The following is a 15962-nucleotide window of genomic DNA, read 5'->3' as shown; positions in this document are numbered from 1 at the left end:
CTGGCAGCGAGCATCACTACAGTAGTGCCGCGTGCCTACTTCGAAGAGCGCAACAGGACCTACAGTGGAGATCAAGGAATGCTGTGAATAACGCGTGTGGGATGTCGCCTTGCATGTACCTGTTGAGATGGGCCATAGAGGGCCTCATATGGGCGGATTTCAGATATCGATCATGATACGGAGGAAAGGCTACCAAGATAAGACACGATCTACAGCATGGACATAGCTATGGACATAGGTAGATTACTATTCACGGATAGAGGGCGCCGCGACCTTTCAAAAATGTTCAGTCTTGTCTATATCTTCCATTTCCTGCAGCAGCTTTTCGCCTTCCTCTGAATCGAGATCAAGCTCGATGTGTATGTCCCCGATGTTGCCGTGTTTGTCCTGATACCCATCATACACGATCTCCAAGCGTTGTGCGGACGAGTCGATTGCCAGAGTCTACGATTTCATTAGCCGAATTCCTCCCAGATGCTTACACCGGGAGACGGAGTAACTTACCAGAAGTGATGTATTGCTGTAATCTCTACGGTCATTTGGTATCCGCAGATTAACCTCCAGCAGGTGCTGCAAATCGGGCTCCATGAACTCCTTTCGAACCTCGTCGTTGTACCTCGTCTGCACCCGCCACAGCTTAAATGAATATGCGACCTGTGTCATTCTCTCACGCTGGAACAATTTAACAAGTGCGGCATATTGCACTTCGATACTGTTGTTTGAAACCAGTATTGGCTCAAACAATGGGTGGAGCCAGAATCGTGGTGATGCGAAGGGTATTTCCGGAGTTTGCTGAGCGCCATAAGGCTCCCTAGGGCCGTAATGATCGAGCTGCTTCATGCTGACGAGGTGTCGGAGCTGACCTTGCAGGGCCCAAATACAACTGTAGTGTACAGCCGGCACGGCGATGTGGCGAATTCTGCTGTAGTCCCAGTCTTCTCCATAGCCCTTGAAGACTAGACTCGGCTTCAGGTCTATTCCTCTGTCCCATGAACGTCGGTAGAAATTGTACTCGGCGTAGGGCATAAATACGGGCAGCCCGACGGTCACATGCTTCCGGAATAGCGGAAGAGCCTCCTCGAAGATCTGCCAGTTGGTGAGCAAGATTCCTGGGATGGGTCTCCCTTCAGGGGACTTCTCTCGAAACACGCCCAAGTCCGCCCAGAACGTGTATGAACTGTCACGGAACAAGTGCTCATCTGTGATCATAGTCAGCCAGTGATCGAGATAAACAACAGAAGATCGAGGGCGAGCAGACCTCTGGCGCCATCGCTTCTCACCAAGCCGGAACACGTTGCGTGTAAGACTGGTGAGAACCTGGTTACAGAACAAGATTGACGAGGAATTGAACTTACAAACGAGCAGTCGTATTTCGAGGGGCAGCTTGTCGAGAAATGCGGACCACGGCTTCAGGGCTGAGGACCGAGGGCTTCGTGGCTTGGATGCCTTTTTGATTGCCCTATTGGCTAGCCGCTGCTTCGGACCTGGGGATTGCATTCTTCGGGGCCTGAATGACTTCTTGGTCGCACCGTCGTCTGACCACTGCTCCGGAACTGGTGAATGCATTCTTCGGGGCTTTGACGACTTCTCGACTGGACTATGGCGACCACTTCTGATTGTACCCTTGCCTCCGCTAGGATGCTTGTAAGTGCGAGACATTGTGTTGTGAATACGCTGGTGAGGATCGCTTGGCGTATTCGGTGTATGGGGGACTGTATGCTGTAAGTCGCCAAATGATGTTGATGGTTGTCTTCGTGAATATTGTTTACGATTAAAAGTCGAGAAGAGCAAGCAACTAGATCCTAGAGGTACTGATACAAAGTAATTAAGTAGTTGAAGCTGACGAGAACAAGTGTCATCTCCAGAGTACCTTAAAAGGTACAAAATTTGTTGCAAAGACGCCCTGGCTCGTGCCTGCCTGCGGCGATCAAAACGGGTCTTCTGTCCCACGTGCAATGGCTGCTTTCCAATAATGCCAATTCCTAGGTTTCGCTCGTTAATGCTGTCCAAAATGCCCCTCGGCAGAGGATTGCCAAGAAGCCCGAGGTGTTTCAAAAGTTATTCCATATCTTCGTCGTCGGTGTCTTCGATTTCCGCCAACAGGCACTCGCCTGACTCCGGCAATGAGCTCAGATCGACCCGTATGCGTATCGCTGGGGACTTGTCGTATGTGAGATCTAAGCGTTGTGCTGCTAGGTCGATGAAGAGTGTCTATCAGTGTGTCAGCCATGACTATCTCCAACTTTGGCATAGGGCTTCAAAAGGACTCACCAATTGTGTATAGTCTCGACTGTTGATGTTCTCCCAGTCGTTTCCAAAGTGCGCCTTGACCTCGAGTAGGCGCTGCAAATGGGAATTTTTAGTGGACCTCAGGTGACGCCGCCATCCCAAGAAAGGTTGTAAGACCTTGTCGAATCTAGGGTGCTTGAACAACTTAACGAGCGCCACTGCTTTTTCTTCCTTGTCTTTGGACGACTGCACTGCCGAAAGCAATGGATCGAGCCAGGTTTTCGGAGATTCGAAGTCCTCTTCGAACACTCCCCAGGGTTCCTTGTAATCGACCTCCTTCACGCTGAGGAGATTCGGTAGATGAATCTCGAGGAATTGTACATCTTCCGAGGGCATGGGCAGCACAGCGATGTGGCGGATCTCGGAGAAGTCCCAGCCGGAGAAGACAGGTCTGCTTTTCAGTGCTGCTTCTGACCATAATTTGTTGTAAGACGCGAGTTTCGACGCGTCGTCATCATCCTCCTGCCACCTGCGAGGCAGGCATACGCCCACGGTGACATGTCGCTGGAACATCGGGAGGGCCTCCCAGAAGATCTGTCTGTTGACTAACAGGATGTCCGGGACAGCCCTCGCAGGGTTTACCATCTCATTTAGGCTCTTATGCGCCTTGCTGGCGATTTTGATCGTGCGTGGGTCCATCAAGAATAGACCTGAGCTGTCGCGGAACAAATGCTCGTCTGCAAATCTGGTTAGCTCTGTAATTAGGATAGATGGCGAAGGTAGAATTTAGGGACTTACAGATTAGTCTGCGTACGTCGTAGCTCAGGTGGTCAAGAAATGCTGAAGACTTCTCGGGGGCTGGACTGCCAGCATTAGACATCTCGCAAAGAGAAGAAGACATGGTGTCTGTATGCTTGCGAGGAGTTTGTGTTGTGGTTCGCGAATGCGAGTTTGCCGTGTCTTCTATCGTCGGGGGTGTCGATTTCGAATGTTGACGATGGCTGCAGAGATCAAGAAGAAGCGTGAGAGACTTATACCCAAGAGCTGAAGGGAACAGGTGTTGTTTTCAGAGTACCTTAACATACTCCGCTGGACAACTTTGGTATTGCCAAGTGACACCTGTTGTCGGGAGATGAGAGTATAGCGCTTCCTCAGGGGCTTTCCCGCGTAGCACAAACTTTCCGCCCGGTCATTTGGCCACTCACTGCGGCTGACTCACAGCTTTGCCTTTACATCTTCGAAGCCTATCCTTCTCTTACCCCGCCCAGCATCCTCCTTCACCAGCTCACTCTCCCAGTACCACGGGTTCACCGTTAGGTCATTGAGGGGATTGACCACGTGTGCTCGGTACCACAGATCCTCGTAGACCCTTCCATCGCTGCGTCCCAACGCTGAGTCTAGCAGGAAGTCCGGGATCGCCAGTGAGTCTACTAGGCGGACGGCGTGCGGTCGGATCTCGGCCATGAGGGCGACTATTATCTGGGGAAGGGTGTTGAGGGTGGATGGATCGATGGCGGAAGAGAGGATGAAGGGAAGGGGCGTAGCTTGGAGAGTAGTGAGTGCAAATAGTCGGTAGAGTGTTCGTAGAAGTGCCGTTGGTAGTGGTGAGGATGTCGATGGGAGCGCTGTGAGCGCAGCGTGGAAGTTTGACACAAGCAGCGACTCGGAATATGCTGTACGATGGGATTCATTAGCATTTTGGTCAGTCAATGCGGCCATGGTCTGTGCTGCGGCGTGAAGAAGATGCAATGAGAGAACTTGGAGAAACTCACCTTTGCTCAATCCGTGCAACTCTATCAGCAGACTGTTCCACGGTCGCTTCTGCACCTCTCTCGCTTCATACGCTTGATGTGCAGCCCAAGATGCCCGCCATGCAAATGCATTCACGATGGCCTGATCGCCCTCCTCGCCTTCCTGCATTATGTCGAATTCGGGCTTGGCTCGTCCCTGCGCTTTTGAGTCGAGGAACATCTTCAAATTCTTCTCTGTCTCACTCTTGCCATCGTTCTTTCCCGCAACGATCTCCTTCACGGTCTTGATCAAAAACCTGGCAACTTGCTGCGTGATCATCCAATTATCGCCCTCTACGGTTGGCTTGCTGAGGTAGTCATTGTTGAGTTGTATCAAACCAGTACCGCCGCCAAAGCCATGCCCACCCATCGCTCGCCGGCATATCTCTACGCTGTTGGCTGCGAGGTCGGTCGCCAGAGATTTCAGCCCGGCGCTTGTGGAATGCAATTCTGCTAATGCAGCTGCATCGGAGTCTTGAGCAGGCTGGCCTTTGTCAAGTTGACCTCGAGCACGTTCGTACAGATTTCGCATGGCGGTGCCGGAGTAGTGCAGCGCGAAGAAGGTGGCCAGTAGGGGCAAGATACGAATTTGCACGGTTGTGTAATCAAGGACAGGCGTTTCGGCGCGAGTTGCTGTCAACCCTGCGTTGTCGTCGTTATCATAGAACTGCCGCCGGATTGACAAGTAACGAACAGCGACTGTGACAGCGCGTGCGATCACAAGACGCGCATTCATGACGATCACTGAGCGGCCTCGGGTGAGCTGACCATATACTGATGCAGCGCTCTTGGGTCGCGTGTATTCCCCAGTGTTCGGATCAACTTGGGCGTAGCGGGAAAGGAGCGCGGAGTGTGGCACGCGATGATGTCGGAAGAGGCAGTAGGCATTGTCCATCGAAGCGTAGCCATATTTGGCATTGATATCGCCGACGATGATCGATGGGAAGGGCTTGTGTGTCTTCGGCTCTCGGATCTGAACGATGAAGGGCCGTGGTCCTTTCGATTCGTACTTTCCCGCCTGGTCCTTGACCGGAAGCATAAGCTGGGCGACCACGACGGCATGTGTGGCTGTCCGCCCCAGTGTGCCATTCCACCATTTGCTGGCGGTCAATGTGGGCGAATGAATGACGAACTCCTTGCTATCCTGGTCCCATCGCGCTTCGCACTCGATTCCTCTGATGTTACTGCCGTGACCCAATTCGGTCTGTGCATAAGCTCCAACGATCTGCCACTTGTCCACCTTGGGGATCCAGTAGGCAGCCTGCTCGATTGAGCACTGCTCCCGCATCGCCGCCTGGAACAAGCTGATGTGCAGGTGATACGGCAGAATATCGTCTATCAAATACTCTGCCATCAAAAGGTCATCGTTATCCCATCTATGCTCGTCCATGAGCTGCCTCATTCGTTTGCCTCGTGCCAAGCCTAGCAGGTAGCGATCTGGTCGGCTCAAGTTGGCTTGCTGTGTCTTGTCATAGATCTTCTCGCGGGATAATATGGCGGTTATGCGAGCCTGCCGAGACAGGTACTCATCGCCGAAGATGTGCTGCGACAAAGCGTCGACATTGATTGATGATCGCTGTCGCTCTCGGCGGAGGATTTCAGCGCCATTGGCGTCAGGGTGTGGTCTGAGCTGCTTGCTCCAGTCCTCCTCCATGGTGACGAACCTATCGCTGGGGAAATGAGATGTTGTTGCGAGTTGGGTTGCCTCCTGCTCATGAGATGTGAAGCCACTGTGTTCGTCGTGAGCTTTAGATTTGACTTCTCGACGCGTTGACTGGTTCTTGGCCGCGGTCATTCGCCGTTGATGGGGGTTGATTCTGCCGCTCTCTCACTCAGCTTAGTCTCAAGCTCCCCAAACTCATTGATAACGCCGAGTCATCATCATCGTCGGTGCCATCGACTCCATCAACGAGCCTCGGCATCTTTTTACATACGCTCGCTGCCGTTCTGAGCGTTCCCCAGTCTTGCAGGCTCGGTGTCATGACAGCCAACTCCACACAATCACATCCATGCCCGCCAAGCTACGGCACCCAAAGAGGCAATCGCCGAAGAAGAGAGTATCGTACAAGGACCTGCCGCCTATAATTGACGCATACGGGAATAGTCAGAAGCATGACTCGCGACAACTAGCCAGAAGCAGAGGCCTCGCATAATGCTTTCCTGCCGCAAGCTCACAGCCTACCGCGCTGCTGACAAGCCGAAGTCGCCTCTTACAGAATGCCTAGGTACTAGTTAGCCAAGAATGACAAGCAACTTATGCAAGAAGATGTGGATTCTTCATGGCATTGCTTGTGCAGGAGCCTATTAGAAGGGTCGGAGAGCTTGTTCATCAGACACATATGCTGAATCTGCTGGTAGTCACTTCTCAGTGATGGTCGCAGCGGAATGTTGCTGCCGTCTCCGACCTGAATCGACTTCTCTCAACCCTGCTAAGCGTGACTTTCTGCGTTGCTGGCGAAAGACCGAGGACGGTGTCGGTTGAATGCTCAACAGAGAGTGCCTAGACAGAGAGGGCGGCCATGCAATCGTCTTTTACCATGGGTCGATACAGACTACCGACCGTGGGGTCTGTAGTCTCAATGGGCCTGCGCCCTCTCCGCAGTTGAGCTATTGACGAGGACTTAACACACAAGCCCGTGAATAGTGGCCTGCTAGGAGGAATAGCCGTGGAGTTCGGATCCACAGGGTTGGGGATCTGTTGCAAGGACAGCGATATTTGCCATGGAGAACGCCTTTTTCGACTATGCTAGATTGTCGCAGAGTAGGTTCGCCTCCAACTCCAGATCAAGACGCATGGTGGCTGTCTAGAACGTCCCGCCCTGCAAATGAGTTTTCACCGAATCCACCACGTTCATCCTCACCGAGCGCGCTTGCTATCATTTTCGGCAAGCTCCTCAACATGGCTAGCCGTCTCAACATCCGCAACAGCTCCCTTCTCCTCCATCATCTGCGTTTGCTGCTCCCGAGCCTTGGCCTCATCGCTGACCATTGCGTGAGACGCATCTTCGAGCGCCTTCAGGGGCATGGCGTGCCCATACTTGCGCTTGCGGCGCTGCGCCTCCCAAAGATACCAGAATGGCAGGCTAGCGTACAAGATGATGGTGAGCGATAAAGTAGCCAGAGATGCGGCGAAGCCTGGTAGGTACCAGGGCGCATCGGCGTGTGGAAAGATTTGAGGTCCAATGATCGACCAACTGACAGTGAGGCGATCGCGACTGCGCCTCCCACGGCCTGTTCTGTTGCGCCATAGAGTGTCGAAGAACGATAGGCGAGGGCTGCCGGCTGACAGATAGAGACCGATTTGCCGAGGAAGGCAAGTCCGTACAGCGCGATAGGCTGAATGCTGCCATAAGACTCGTGTATAGACACATGCGTCCACACAGCAAAACATGGGATGGCGATTATGATTGGAATGAGGTAGTGCCACATGCGATCTCGCGTCATATCGCTGTGTTTGCTCCATACCCAGTACTCGACCAGAGCTACGAAGTAGATCAAACTGGTGTAGATGTTTGCTTTGGTTGAGTTGAATCCGAGGAACTGCTGAGAGTCAGCGTTTTTCGCCCGACTGATCTCAGATAGAGTGTACTTACTGTGTTGAAGATGACCGGAAGGAACGTTCCCAGGCTCGTGGCAACGATGAGGACACAGACATACGCAACAAAGAAGATGAGGGTACTGGGTCGCGTAATGACCTGCCAGAACACCGGCCACGACCAGGTAGCATCGGTCTGACGTGTAGCGCCACGGCCGAATCGATTGATGGCAATGTGCCGTTCTTGGAAGATGTTAGCACTCGCCGACAATGAGCAAGCTCTCAATGCAGAACTAACCTCGCTCATTAAGTGCCTTTGAATTTTCTGGGAAGGTCAAGAGGAGGAAGTAGACAGGGACTGCCATCACAATTGGCATCAGTCCCTCTATGATGAACAGCCATCTCCAGCTTGCCAGTCCAGCAACACCATTCAGCTGCGTGAATGTCAGTGAGATGCGAGTTTAGGTTGAAAATAAGGCTCTTACGTGGTCGATGCCAACCGCCAAAAAGCCACCGACACCGGAGGCCAACGAATTAGCAGCATGGAAGATGCCAATTCGAAGTGCTCTCTCCGATGGTTTGTACCAGAAGCTGAAGTACATTATGCATGTTGGGACGACACCGGCTTCTGGCACTCCTAAGAAAAAGCGACCAGCTAGCAGGCCTGGACCATTCTTCGAAGCACTAATCGCGCAGACGACCGTGCCGAACAAGACCATAATCAGGGGAAAGTAGAGCTTGCCAGAAATCTTCTTCATAAGAAGATTCGAAGGTAGCAAGAGTACAGTGACCGTAAAGTAGGTAATTGAGACTGCCCAGTTGAACTGCGTGCCTACCAGGCCGAGATCAAGATTGATGTTGTCAGGCTTCTTGCTTTGCATGGTAGCAGCATAGCCCATGTTGGCGCGATCCAAATAAGCCAGGAAATAGACGATACAACAAGGAAACAAGACACGAAGATCCAGCTTCCTGACGAGCTTGCGCTCTTCGTCGTCGGTCCAGTCCTTGACGGCATTGACCTCCTCGGCTCTGTCCTGGCTGGCAGCTGTGAAAGCATGAGTACGCCGGCGGTGCATAGTGCTGGTGGGTGTACTGACCGCCCTTCTTGCGAGGTATGATCGCATTTCTGATGCCCCACCCACCAATATAGACGCCCTCTGCCTCGACCTCGCGGCGGGCTTTGGAGAAATCTGAGAAGACCATGATGTATCTCAGGGTGTGGAAGACGGAGAAGATGAGAACTTGCAAAATGGAAGTTCAACCAGGAAACAGTGGCGTTTTATGCCTCGCTCACTTTGGTCGAAGACAAATATCCCCATGCCGCCAACATGGCCAAGCTGTCATAGGCGTCGCTGCAATGTCCTGGGCGTGAGGGGTGCACCTACGAAACGGCAGTGCGGCTGCCCATCGTCTGCAAGCCAGGGCGAGGATTGTGCCCTACGATCCCCAAGCTCTCCAACTGTGCTTTTTGTGCATCCACAAGCACCCCACGGGGCACATAAGGAAAGCCACATCGTGCTTGGTAGCGCTTGCACTGCTTGTGTTCCGACGAATGGTGGGGAAGGAAATCGAGTCCGGGGAGTTACTGTGAGGTCAACATCGTCTTGGCGTGAACCACCGCTCGGCTCTTTCCTCTTTTGGCGGCGCTGCTCTTCGTCCGAGGGCTAAAGGAGAAATTGACCTGCTTGACTCAGTGCACGAAGTCGACGGAGACGGATGAACTGCAGGACGACTTTTGGAGAACTCATGGCGCATCGATGCCGTAGAGTGTCCACAGCTATGGCAGCCATCTTACCGCTCTCGTGAGCAGAGCACCTTTCTTGTTCAGTTTATGTCCGTGAAGTTGAGGAGAGCCGCGATATATGGAGCGACTTGGCAGGTCACCACACGTTCGATCTTATCGCTCACTCGTGAGATGAGCCATTCCCTTACGACTACAAATCTAGCTCCATGACTTCGTCCCAGCAACATCAACATCAAGCGTTTCCCTCGTCGGAAGTTCGAGCTACTGACGAGGCGATATTGGACACCATGGATCCTGCAGATCGAGACACCTTCGCGCCTAGGCATATTGGTCGCAATGTCTTCCCAAATTTCTTGTACTGGGGGCGATTGGTTCGATTAGCACATAAGCAGCACCTCTTGGCTGTTCGCGACCTCACATTTGGCTACACGGCGACATACCAGCAATTACTGACGGATGTGCTGCACTACCGGAATACGATTCATTTACAGCTGGATCACGAGACACAGGATCGATTAGCGCGCGATGAGGAGGTCTTCGTGAATGTGCTTGGACCTGGCGGCTATGAGTTCACTGTAGCTTTTTTGGCACTGATGGCTCTTGGCGCAGTAATCGTCCCAATCTCACCGGACCTGCCTGTCAAGGAGGCTGAATATTTTGCCACCAAGTGTACTTCTGTCGCCGTTCTGACGGCACAGAAATGTATGAAGCTTGGAGGAGAGCTTGAGAATGTGATGCGACGGAAGGGCGACTCGAGATTCCAGCGGATTGAGATCGCGCCGCATATAATGCAGACACCATTACCGCTGGACCGTATACTTGTCAGTTCCGACAAATACTTCGATATGAATAAGTCTGGACAAATCATCTTCACGTCCGGCACAACAGGTCCACCCAAGGGTGCGGTCAAGCGACGAGGATTCTTCATCGATGTGGCGACTATGTTTTGCGACCAGTACGACATGCGAGAAGGTGATCTAGTGTTACATGTCCTGCCCGTGCACCACGCCACAGGCACGACACTCACTTTGCTACCCTTTCTGTGGGCAGGTGGCACCATCGAATTCAGAAGTGGTGGGTTCAATACGGAATGGACGTGGGATAGGATATCCAAGGGCGACCTTGATTTCTTCTCAGGCGTGCCAACAATCTATATGCGACTTATGGCACATTACGAACAAGTCCTTCGCAAGCTACCGGATTCGCATCGGATCAAGTACGACCAAGGAGCACAACGAATACGAAGCATGCTATGCGGCACCTCGGCGCTACCTCGGCCGCTGCAGAACAAATGGACATCACTCCGCAACGGCAAACCTATTCTCACTCGGTACGGGCTGACGGAAGCTGGGAACGCATTCAATGTTGCACCCTGGCAAGCGATGCAAGTGCCTGATGGGTCCGTTGGGACGAAGATGGCGGGTGTCGATGCCAAGCTGTCGGCATACCCTGAGGGCGAGATTCTGATCAAAAGTCCCATCATGTTCAGTAAGTACTTGTATGACCGAGAAGCGACAGCAAACAGTCTCGACGAAGAGGGATACTTCAAGACAGGTGACATTGCACGGAAGGAGGGCGATTTCTACTTCATACTCGGTCGCGCCAGTGTCGACATTATTAAAAGTGGTGGTTACAAGATCTCAGCACTGGATATCGAGCGCGAAATCCTCGGGCTCGATTATGTAGCTGAAGTCATGGTTGCAGGTGTGGAAGACGAGGAGTTTGGTCAACGCGTCGCAGCTGCCATTGTACTCAAGCCGGACGACAAAGCGAATGGTCTGACGCTGGACAGACTCCGACAAGATTTGAGGACAAGTCTAGCGGGGTACAAAATGCCGACACTCCTTCGGATGATCGATGGCGAGCTGAGAAAGAACGCCACAGGAAAGGTGATCAAAAAAGCCCTCATCCCAGAATACTTCCCTGGTCAAGATGCACAGGGCGTACAGAAATGGACTGGACGGAAGAGCAAGCTGTAGAGTCAGCGCTTGACCCAGGTCCGACGGCTTGCGACAACTTTCGTCAATAACTTCTACTTTGACTCAGCATTGAAGGAGCTTCAGGGACAATTCAGTACATCAAGGAGGATCAGCAGCTTTGCCGTGGTCTCATCATTGCATTAGCATTGCTTGGAGCAGACAGCTTACCACGGAGGGTCTTCTGAGGCGCATCTCCGTACTGTGGCGCGACTTGACATTGGCAGAAGGACTGAGTCTTCGTGACTAATCGAGCAATCAGGGAAGGGCTCGGCAGTGGTTGACGGAGTGCGGTGTCGATTCATGTGCTATTGGCGCAGTTCTGCGGTCGCTTCCGCCACGATCACAGAGGCTTAGCTGTGCCGCTGTCACCAGCTTGATTCGACTCTGCGCAGTCCCACTCACAGAACTATATAGCAGACCGCCATCTATCGGCAGACTATATATGCAACACTTCTGTACGAACGATGCCAATATAATCGAAGAAGAATCAAGACCATACACTACCACTTGAGAAACATTTGCAAGCCGACCTAAACCATACGCCCATACAAGAAGCACTTTCATCCTCCGTCAATCTCATTGGCTCACCGTGTTTCCTCCTGGATCAAAAGACGCGAACCTTTTGGAGCACTCAATATGCCGCGCGCAATGCCATCTCCCAACCACTGCGAATGTCAGTGGCCGCGACTGGCCCGAAAGAAATGTCATAGGGCATATTGTCCTTGTATTCAGTCAAATCGGCGCTGTCAGATTGCTTGTCGATGCATGTGCATAGACCGATGAGCACGACGATGGGTCGGACAGAAGATCTGATAGCACTCTGTAGGACGTGTGCAAGGCAGCTTTGACAACAAATGTTAGAGCTTGTGCTAGAGTGGAGGACACCGAGAGAGTCTATTATACATCCATCAATGTTCTAGAAGCCATACAAGCAACCAGCCGTCCTCTTTCTGTCCTTGTTTGTGATCATACACCACAACATTTGGCAATGGTCAGGGGAACTCAAGCTTCTGTCGAGTGAGGTCGAGCTTATATTGAGTAGGATAGAACTCAAAATGAGGTTGAACAGATTCGATCTGGGTGAAGCCAGATGTGTCCATGATAAGTTGCAACACTCTACAGCTTCACCTTCGGTTCCCTCGCTGTTTCCATCCTGTGTACGTAGCTATTCTGAGCATACTGCTTCCTTGCCTCGCCCCACAGCTCGTCTCGGAGCAGAGCATACACGCCCATCCGACTCTTGTCTTTCCATTGCTCAGCGATCTTGATTGCCTCCTGCAGCATCTCTTCTGGCTCCGCAATAACATCAACAATGCCATCCTGCAACGCTTCCTTGCCGGTATACTTATGTGCCTGCAGCAACACTTTCCGCGCTACTTGTGGACTCAGCTTCGACCGAACAAGACTACCCATTCCCACATGATGTAGTCCAGCGTCAACGGGCGGCATCTGCCAGAACCCTCGCTTCGAGTTCATCACCCGGTAGTCGTGCGCCAGCGTCAACAAGCAAGCTCCACCAAACACGTGCCCGTTGATCAGCGCGATTGTCGGGAATGGAAAGTCCAGGACCGTGTGTAGTAGTGGGTAGAATCCATCCGATGACGCAAACTTGTTGACGTCTCGCTCGTACAGGTCGAGGCCGGTTGTGAAGAACTTGTGGTCGTTGCCGGTCAGGATCACTGCGCCAGCGGAATCTTGGCCGAGACAGGACTCGACATAGCGGTATGCTCTGATTAGCTCTTGGCAGGCGGCGACGTTGAGGCGGTTCTCTGGTGGTTTGTTGAGGGTTATGATGTAGATGTTGGAATCCTTGCCGGTGCTGGTTACTGATAGGTATTGAAACTTCATTGTTGCTGGTGATGAGACGAATGTCTGTGTGGTGATCCGTCTCGTGGTGGCGTGATACGTTCCTTCTCTGGCAGTCTGACTTCTGAAGATATGTCTGGTCGTCAAGGTTGGAGTGACTGTTTCCTGCTCCGATGCTGGTTGTCCCCGATAGCTAGATCTGAGGCTGGAGGAATTGCTTCATTTGAGTGAGACTTCGTAGTGGCTTGCTGTCACCACAGCGTCCGGTCACTGCAGAATAGCATCCTAGCACTCATCCATCATCTGGACGGCCGGTTGCTGAGGGCACATCCCAACGCCGAGTCGCCGAATCGCCGTTGTATCCGCCGAGCCGTCATCAAAAGTATGGGGTCAAAGTGGGGAAAAGGTTGCCTCTTCTCCAAGATCTCACTCGGTGTTTGCCATTCTCGTCCACCCTCAAGGTCTACGGCCACGACCATCATAGTTCGCGGCATAGAAGTGGATCAATGGTTGGTGGACTGATGCTGGAGAATCGAGCGACTCGGTCGATGTCGCTTGGCACAAATAGAATGCCATCGTCATCAGCATTGGTCGATGTCTGGTGAAACCTGTTCGGCCTGACAGGTCAATTGACGAAGCGGCATGATGGGTGACACGAGGACGAAGACTAGGACGCGAACGCGCACGCGCAACATCCCCAAGCAGGTGAACGAAACGCCCTTTGGTGTCTTCCTATGGGGTGGTCCGGAGAAATTCGACCGGCGGCGAGATGTCTATAACGAACTCTCGACAAATCCCATGTTCGCCAAAGATACCGGATACCACACAAGTCTAGCACGAAAGGATGCCTGGACGAAAGCCGCGTTACAGTCGCGCGAGTTGATTGAGATCAAGCTCCGGAAGAAATGGCCTCATCGTCATTTCATGGATGCAATACGCATGACTGATTGGTTCTTACCAGTGCAGCCGCAATTTCGAATCTTCATGTCGAATCTAGAGCGTCAGATGTCGGACGAGCAGAAGGCGATATGGGTCCCGAAAGCGGAACGATTCGAGATATTTGGTTGCTATCCTCAGACCGAGCTTGGGCATGGGTCGAACGTCAGTGGTATCGAGACTACTGCTACCTTTGATAGACTGACGGACGAATTCATCATCAATTCGCCAACGATTAGCAGCACGAAGTACTGGATAGGTGGATCCGGCATCTGGGCAACGCACGGGATTGTGGTTGCTCGACTTATCATTGATGGTCAGAACTACGGGAACCATCTATTCCTGACACAGCTGCGGGATCTGAGCACGCAGCAGCTGATGGTAGGGGTGGAGATCTACGAGATGGGTCCAAAGTCGTTCCAGGGCATGCTCGGTGCAGATACAGGCGCTTTGAGGTTCAACCACGTCCGAATACCACGAAGTCAGATGTTAGCCAGGAATGCGCAAGTGGAGAGGAGTGGCAACTACATCAAGCCGAAGAACCTGAAGCACTCGTATGGCTCCATGGTCACAGTCAGAGCACTGATGGCCGAAATCACAGGTCACGATCTTCTGCGTGCGGTAAGCACTGCCTATCACTATACAACATTTCGGAAGCAGTTCAGGAGGGACAGAGAGCAGGACGCAGAGGAGACAACTGTCTTCGACTACTCAAGCGTACGGCATCGCCTACTGCCACTTTTAGCTCAAGGCGTTGCATTAGTACTGGTCGGCCAGAGCATCAACGAAGCATACCAGGAGTACACGAAACAGATGCTGGGTGGCGACACTTCTGGCCTCGAAGACTTACATTTGCAGACGGTCGGTGCCAAGGTCTATTCCACTGAGATCACTGGTAGAGGCGTGGAAACATGTCGCATTGCTTGTGGCGGCCATGGCTACAGCGGACTATCTGGCTTTGGTCGAATGTATGCCCACGCCATCAATGCTGTCACCTACGAGGGTGACAACTACGTGATTGGCCAGCAAGTCCCAAGAGCAATCTTGAAGCACTACAAGAACAAATCTGAGGCCAGCCTGCCCAGCATTGCTTATCTGTCTCTGCTCAGGGATGAGCGAACGCCACAGCCACCAGCAGACCTGACCAATCCCACCTCTTGGTCGTTACGAAGTGTTCAAGAATGGGCGCTTGGCATTCGGCAGGTTAACCTAGTGCGAGAACACATTGAAGACACCTCGCGCGGTCGGGACACCAGCTATACGACACATTCCCTAACGATGGCGCATTCTGACTTTACTTACTGGCGTGGACTCTGGAAAGTCATTGATGCGATTGCGAACGTATCCTTCGCCGGCCCGATGAAGTCCCTAGGGCTGGTCTTCTCACTTTCGATCTTGTTCAATCCTCATCACCCGTCGTTGACCCGACACCTACCTCTAACCACAGCACAGTACTCGGCGCTCCGCGACGCCTACCAGTCGGCCCTGGACGGCTTTGCAGACAATCATGTTGCGACAATCATTGATGCATATGGTCTGACGGAGTACGAGATGGACTCTGCATTAGCTCGAGCGGATCAGACTCCATATGAGGCGCTGTTAGATGGTGCTAAGCGCAGCGAGATGAGTGGAGAAAAGATGAGCACCTGTGGCCTATGATGGTTGATACAAGGTCGATATTGAAGAGATCGAGAAAGAGGAGGGCGGGAAGGCGAAGGCGAAGCTGTAGAGACGTGCGAAGATTACCTGAAAAATATGTCCGCGGCCAGGTATGCGGGCCTGTAACCCCGTGTATAGACACACTACTTCAGGGAAGTTGTGTGTGTTATGACGCTTGTGGGAGCTTTGCTGTCAGGTATACTTAGCAGTCGATGGGATTCTGTACCGAGACCTGCAAAGAGCGATGAACAGCGAAGAAAAGCCTGAAGAGATTAGGTCTTGAA

The 15962-nt window shown here is 52.5% G+C and overlaps 7 protein-coding genes across 7 annotated transcripts; 2 read left to right on the top strand and 5 right to left on the bottom strand.

Moving 5' to 3' along the window:
• Window positions 1-276: 276 nt before the first annotated feature.
• Window positions 277-1659, bottom strand: AB675_9808 (uncharacterized protein; the record flags this gene model as incomplete). The annotated part of the gene is made up of 3 exons (XM_018150375.1): window positions 277-444; window positions 505-1199; window positions 1356-1659. 3 exons carry the CDS (start codon window positions 1657-1659, stop codon window positions 277-279), a joined length of 1167 nt encoding a protein of 388 aa, XP_018002289.1.
• Window positions 1660-2058: 399 nt separating this feature from the next.
• AB675_9807 (uncharacterized protein) lies at window positions 2059-3130 on the bottom strand (the record flags this gene model as incomplete). The annotated part of the gene is made up of 3 exons (XM_018150374.1): window positions 2059-2211; window positions 2272-2966; window positions 3028-3130. 3 exons carry the CDS (start codon window positions 3128-3130, stop codon window positions 2059-2061), a joined length of 951 nt encoding a protein of 316 aa, XP_018002437.1.
• A 314-nt stretch (window positions 3131-3444) lies between these two features.
• Window positions 3445-5673, bottom strand: AB675_9806 (putative peroxisomal acyl-coenzyme A oxidase 1.2; the record flags this gene model as incomplete). Its single annotated transcript, XM_018150373.1, has 1 exon — window positions 3445-5673. The coding sequence occupies one exon, from the start codon at window positions 5671-5673 to the stop codon at window positions 3445-3447; it is 2229 nt and encodes a 742-aa protein (XP_018002412.1).
• Window positions 5674-6876: 1203 nt separating this feature from the next.
• AB675_9805 (putative tartrate transporter) lies at window positions 6877-8757 on the bottom strand (the record flags this gene model as incomplete). The annotated part of the gene is made up of 6 exons (XM_018150372.1): window positions 6877-7154; window positions 7211-7559; window positions 7613-7797; window positions 7853-7988; window positions 8040-8599; window positions 8652-8757. 6 exons carry the CDS (start codon window positions 8755-8757, stop codon window positions 6877-6879), a joined length of 1614 nt encoding a protein of 537 aa, XP_018002413.1.
• Window positions 8758-9585: 828 nt separating this feature from the next.
• On the top strand, window positions 9586-11277 carry AB675_9804 (Acyl-CoA synthetase family member 3, mitochondrial; the record flags this gene model as incomplete). Its single annotated transcript, XM_018150371.1, has 1 exon — window positions 9586-11277. One exon carries the CDS (start codon window positions 9586-9588, stop codon window positions 11275-11277), a length of 1692 nt encoding a protein of 563 aa, XP_018002408.1.
• Window positions 11278-12393: 1116 nt separating this feature from the next.
• AB675_9803 (Enoyl-CoA delta isomerase 3) lies at window positions 12394-13125 on the bottom strand (the record flags this gene model as incomplete). Its single annotated transcript, XM_018150370.1, has 1 exon — window positions 12394-13125. The coding sequence occupies one exon, from the start codon at window positions 13123-13125 to the stop codon at window positions 12394-12396; it is 732 nt and encodes a 243-aa protein (XP_018002239.1).
• A 603-nt stretch (window positions 13126-13728) lies between these two features.
• AB675_9802 (Peroxisomal acyl-coenzyme A oxidase 1) lies at window positions 13729-15678 on the top strand (the record flags this gene model as incomplete). Its single annotated transcript, XM_018150369.1, has 1 exon — window positions 13729-15678. The coding sequence occupies one exon, from the start codon at window positions 13729-13731 to the stop codon at window positions 15676-15678; it is 1950 nt and encodes a 649-aa protein (XP_018002425.1).
• Between the last annotated feature and the right edge of the window lie 284 nt (window positions 15679-15962).

The sequence above is a fragment of the Cyphellophora attinorum genome (genome assembly GCF_001299255.1).
Source record: "Cyphellophora attinorum strain CBS 131958 chromosome Unknown Contig7, whole genome shotgun sequence".
NCBI lineage: Eukaryota > Fungi > Ascomycota > Eurotiomycetes > Chaetothyriales > Cyphellophoraceae > Cyphellophora > Cyphellophora attinorum.
This window is presented reverse-complemented; position numbering and strand designations above follow the sequence as displayed.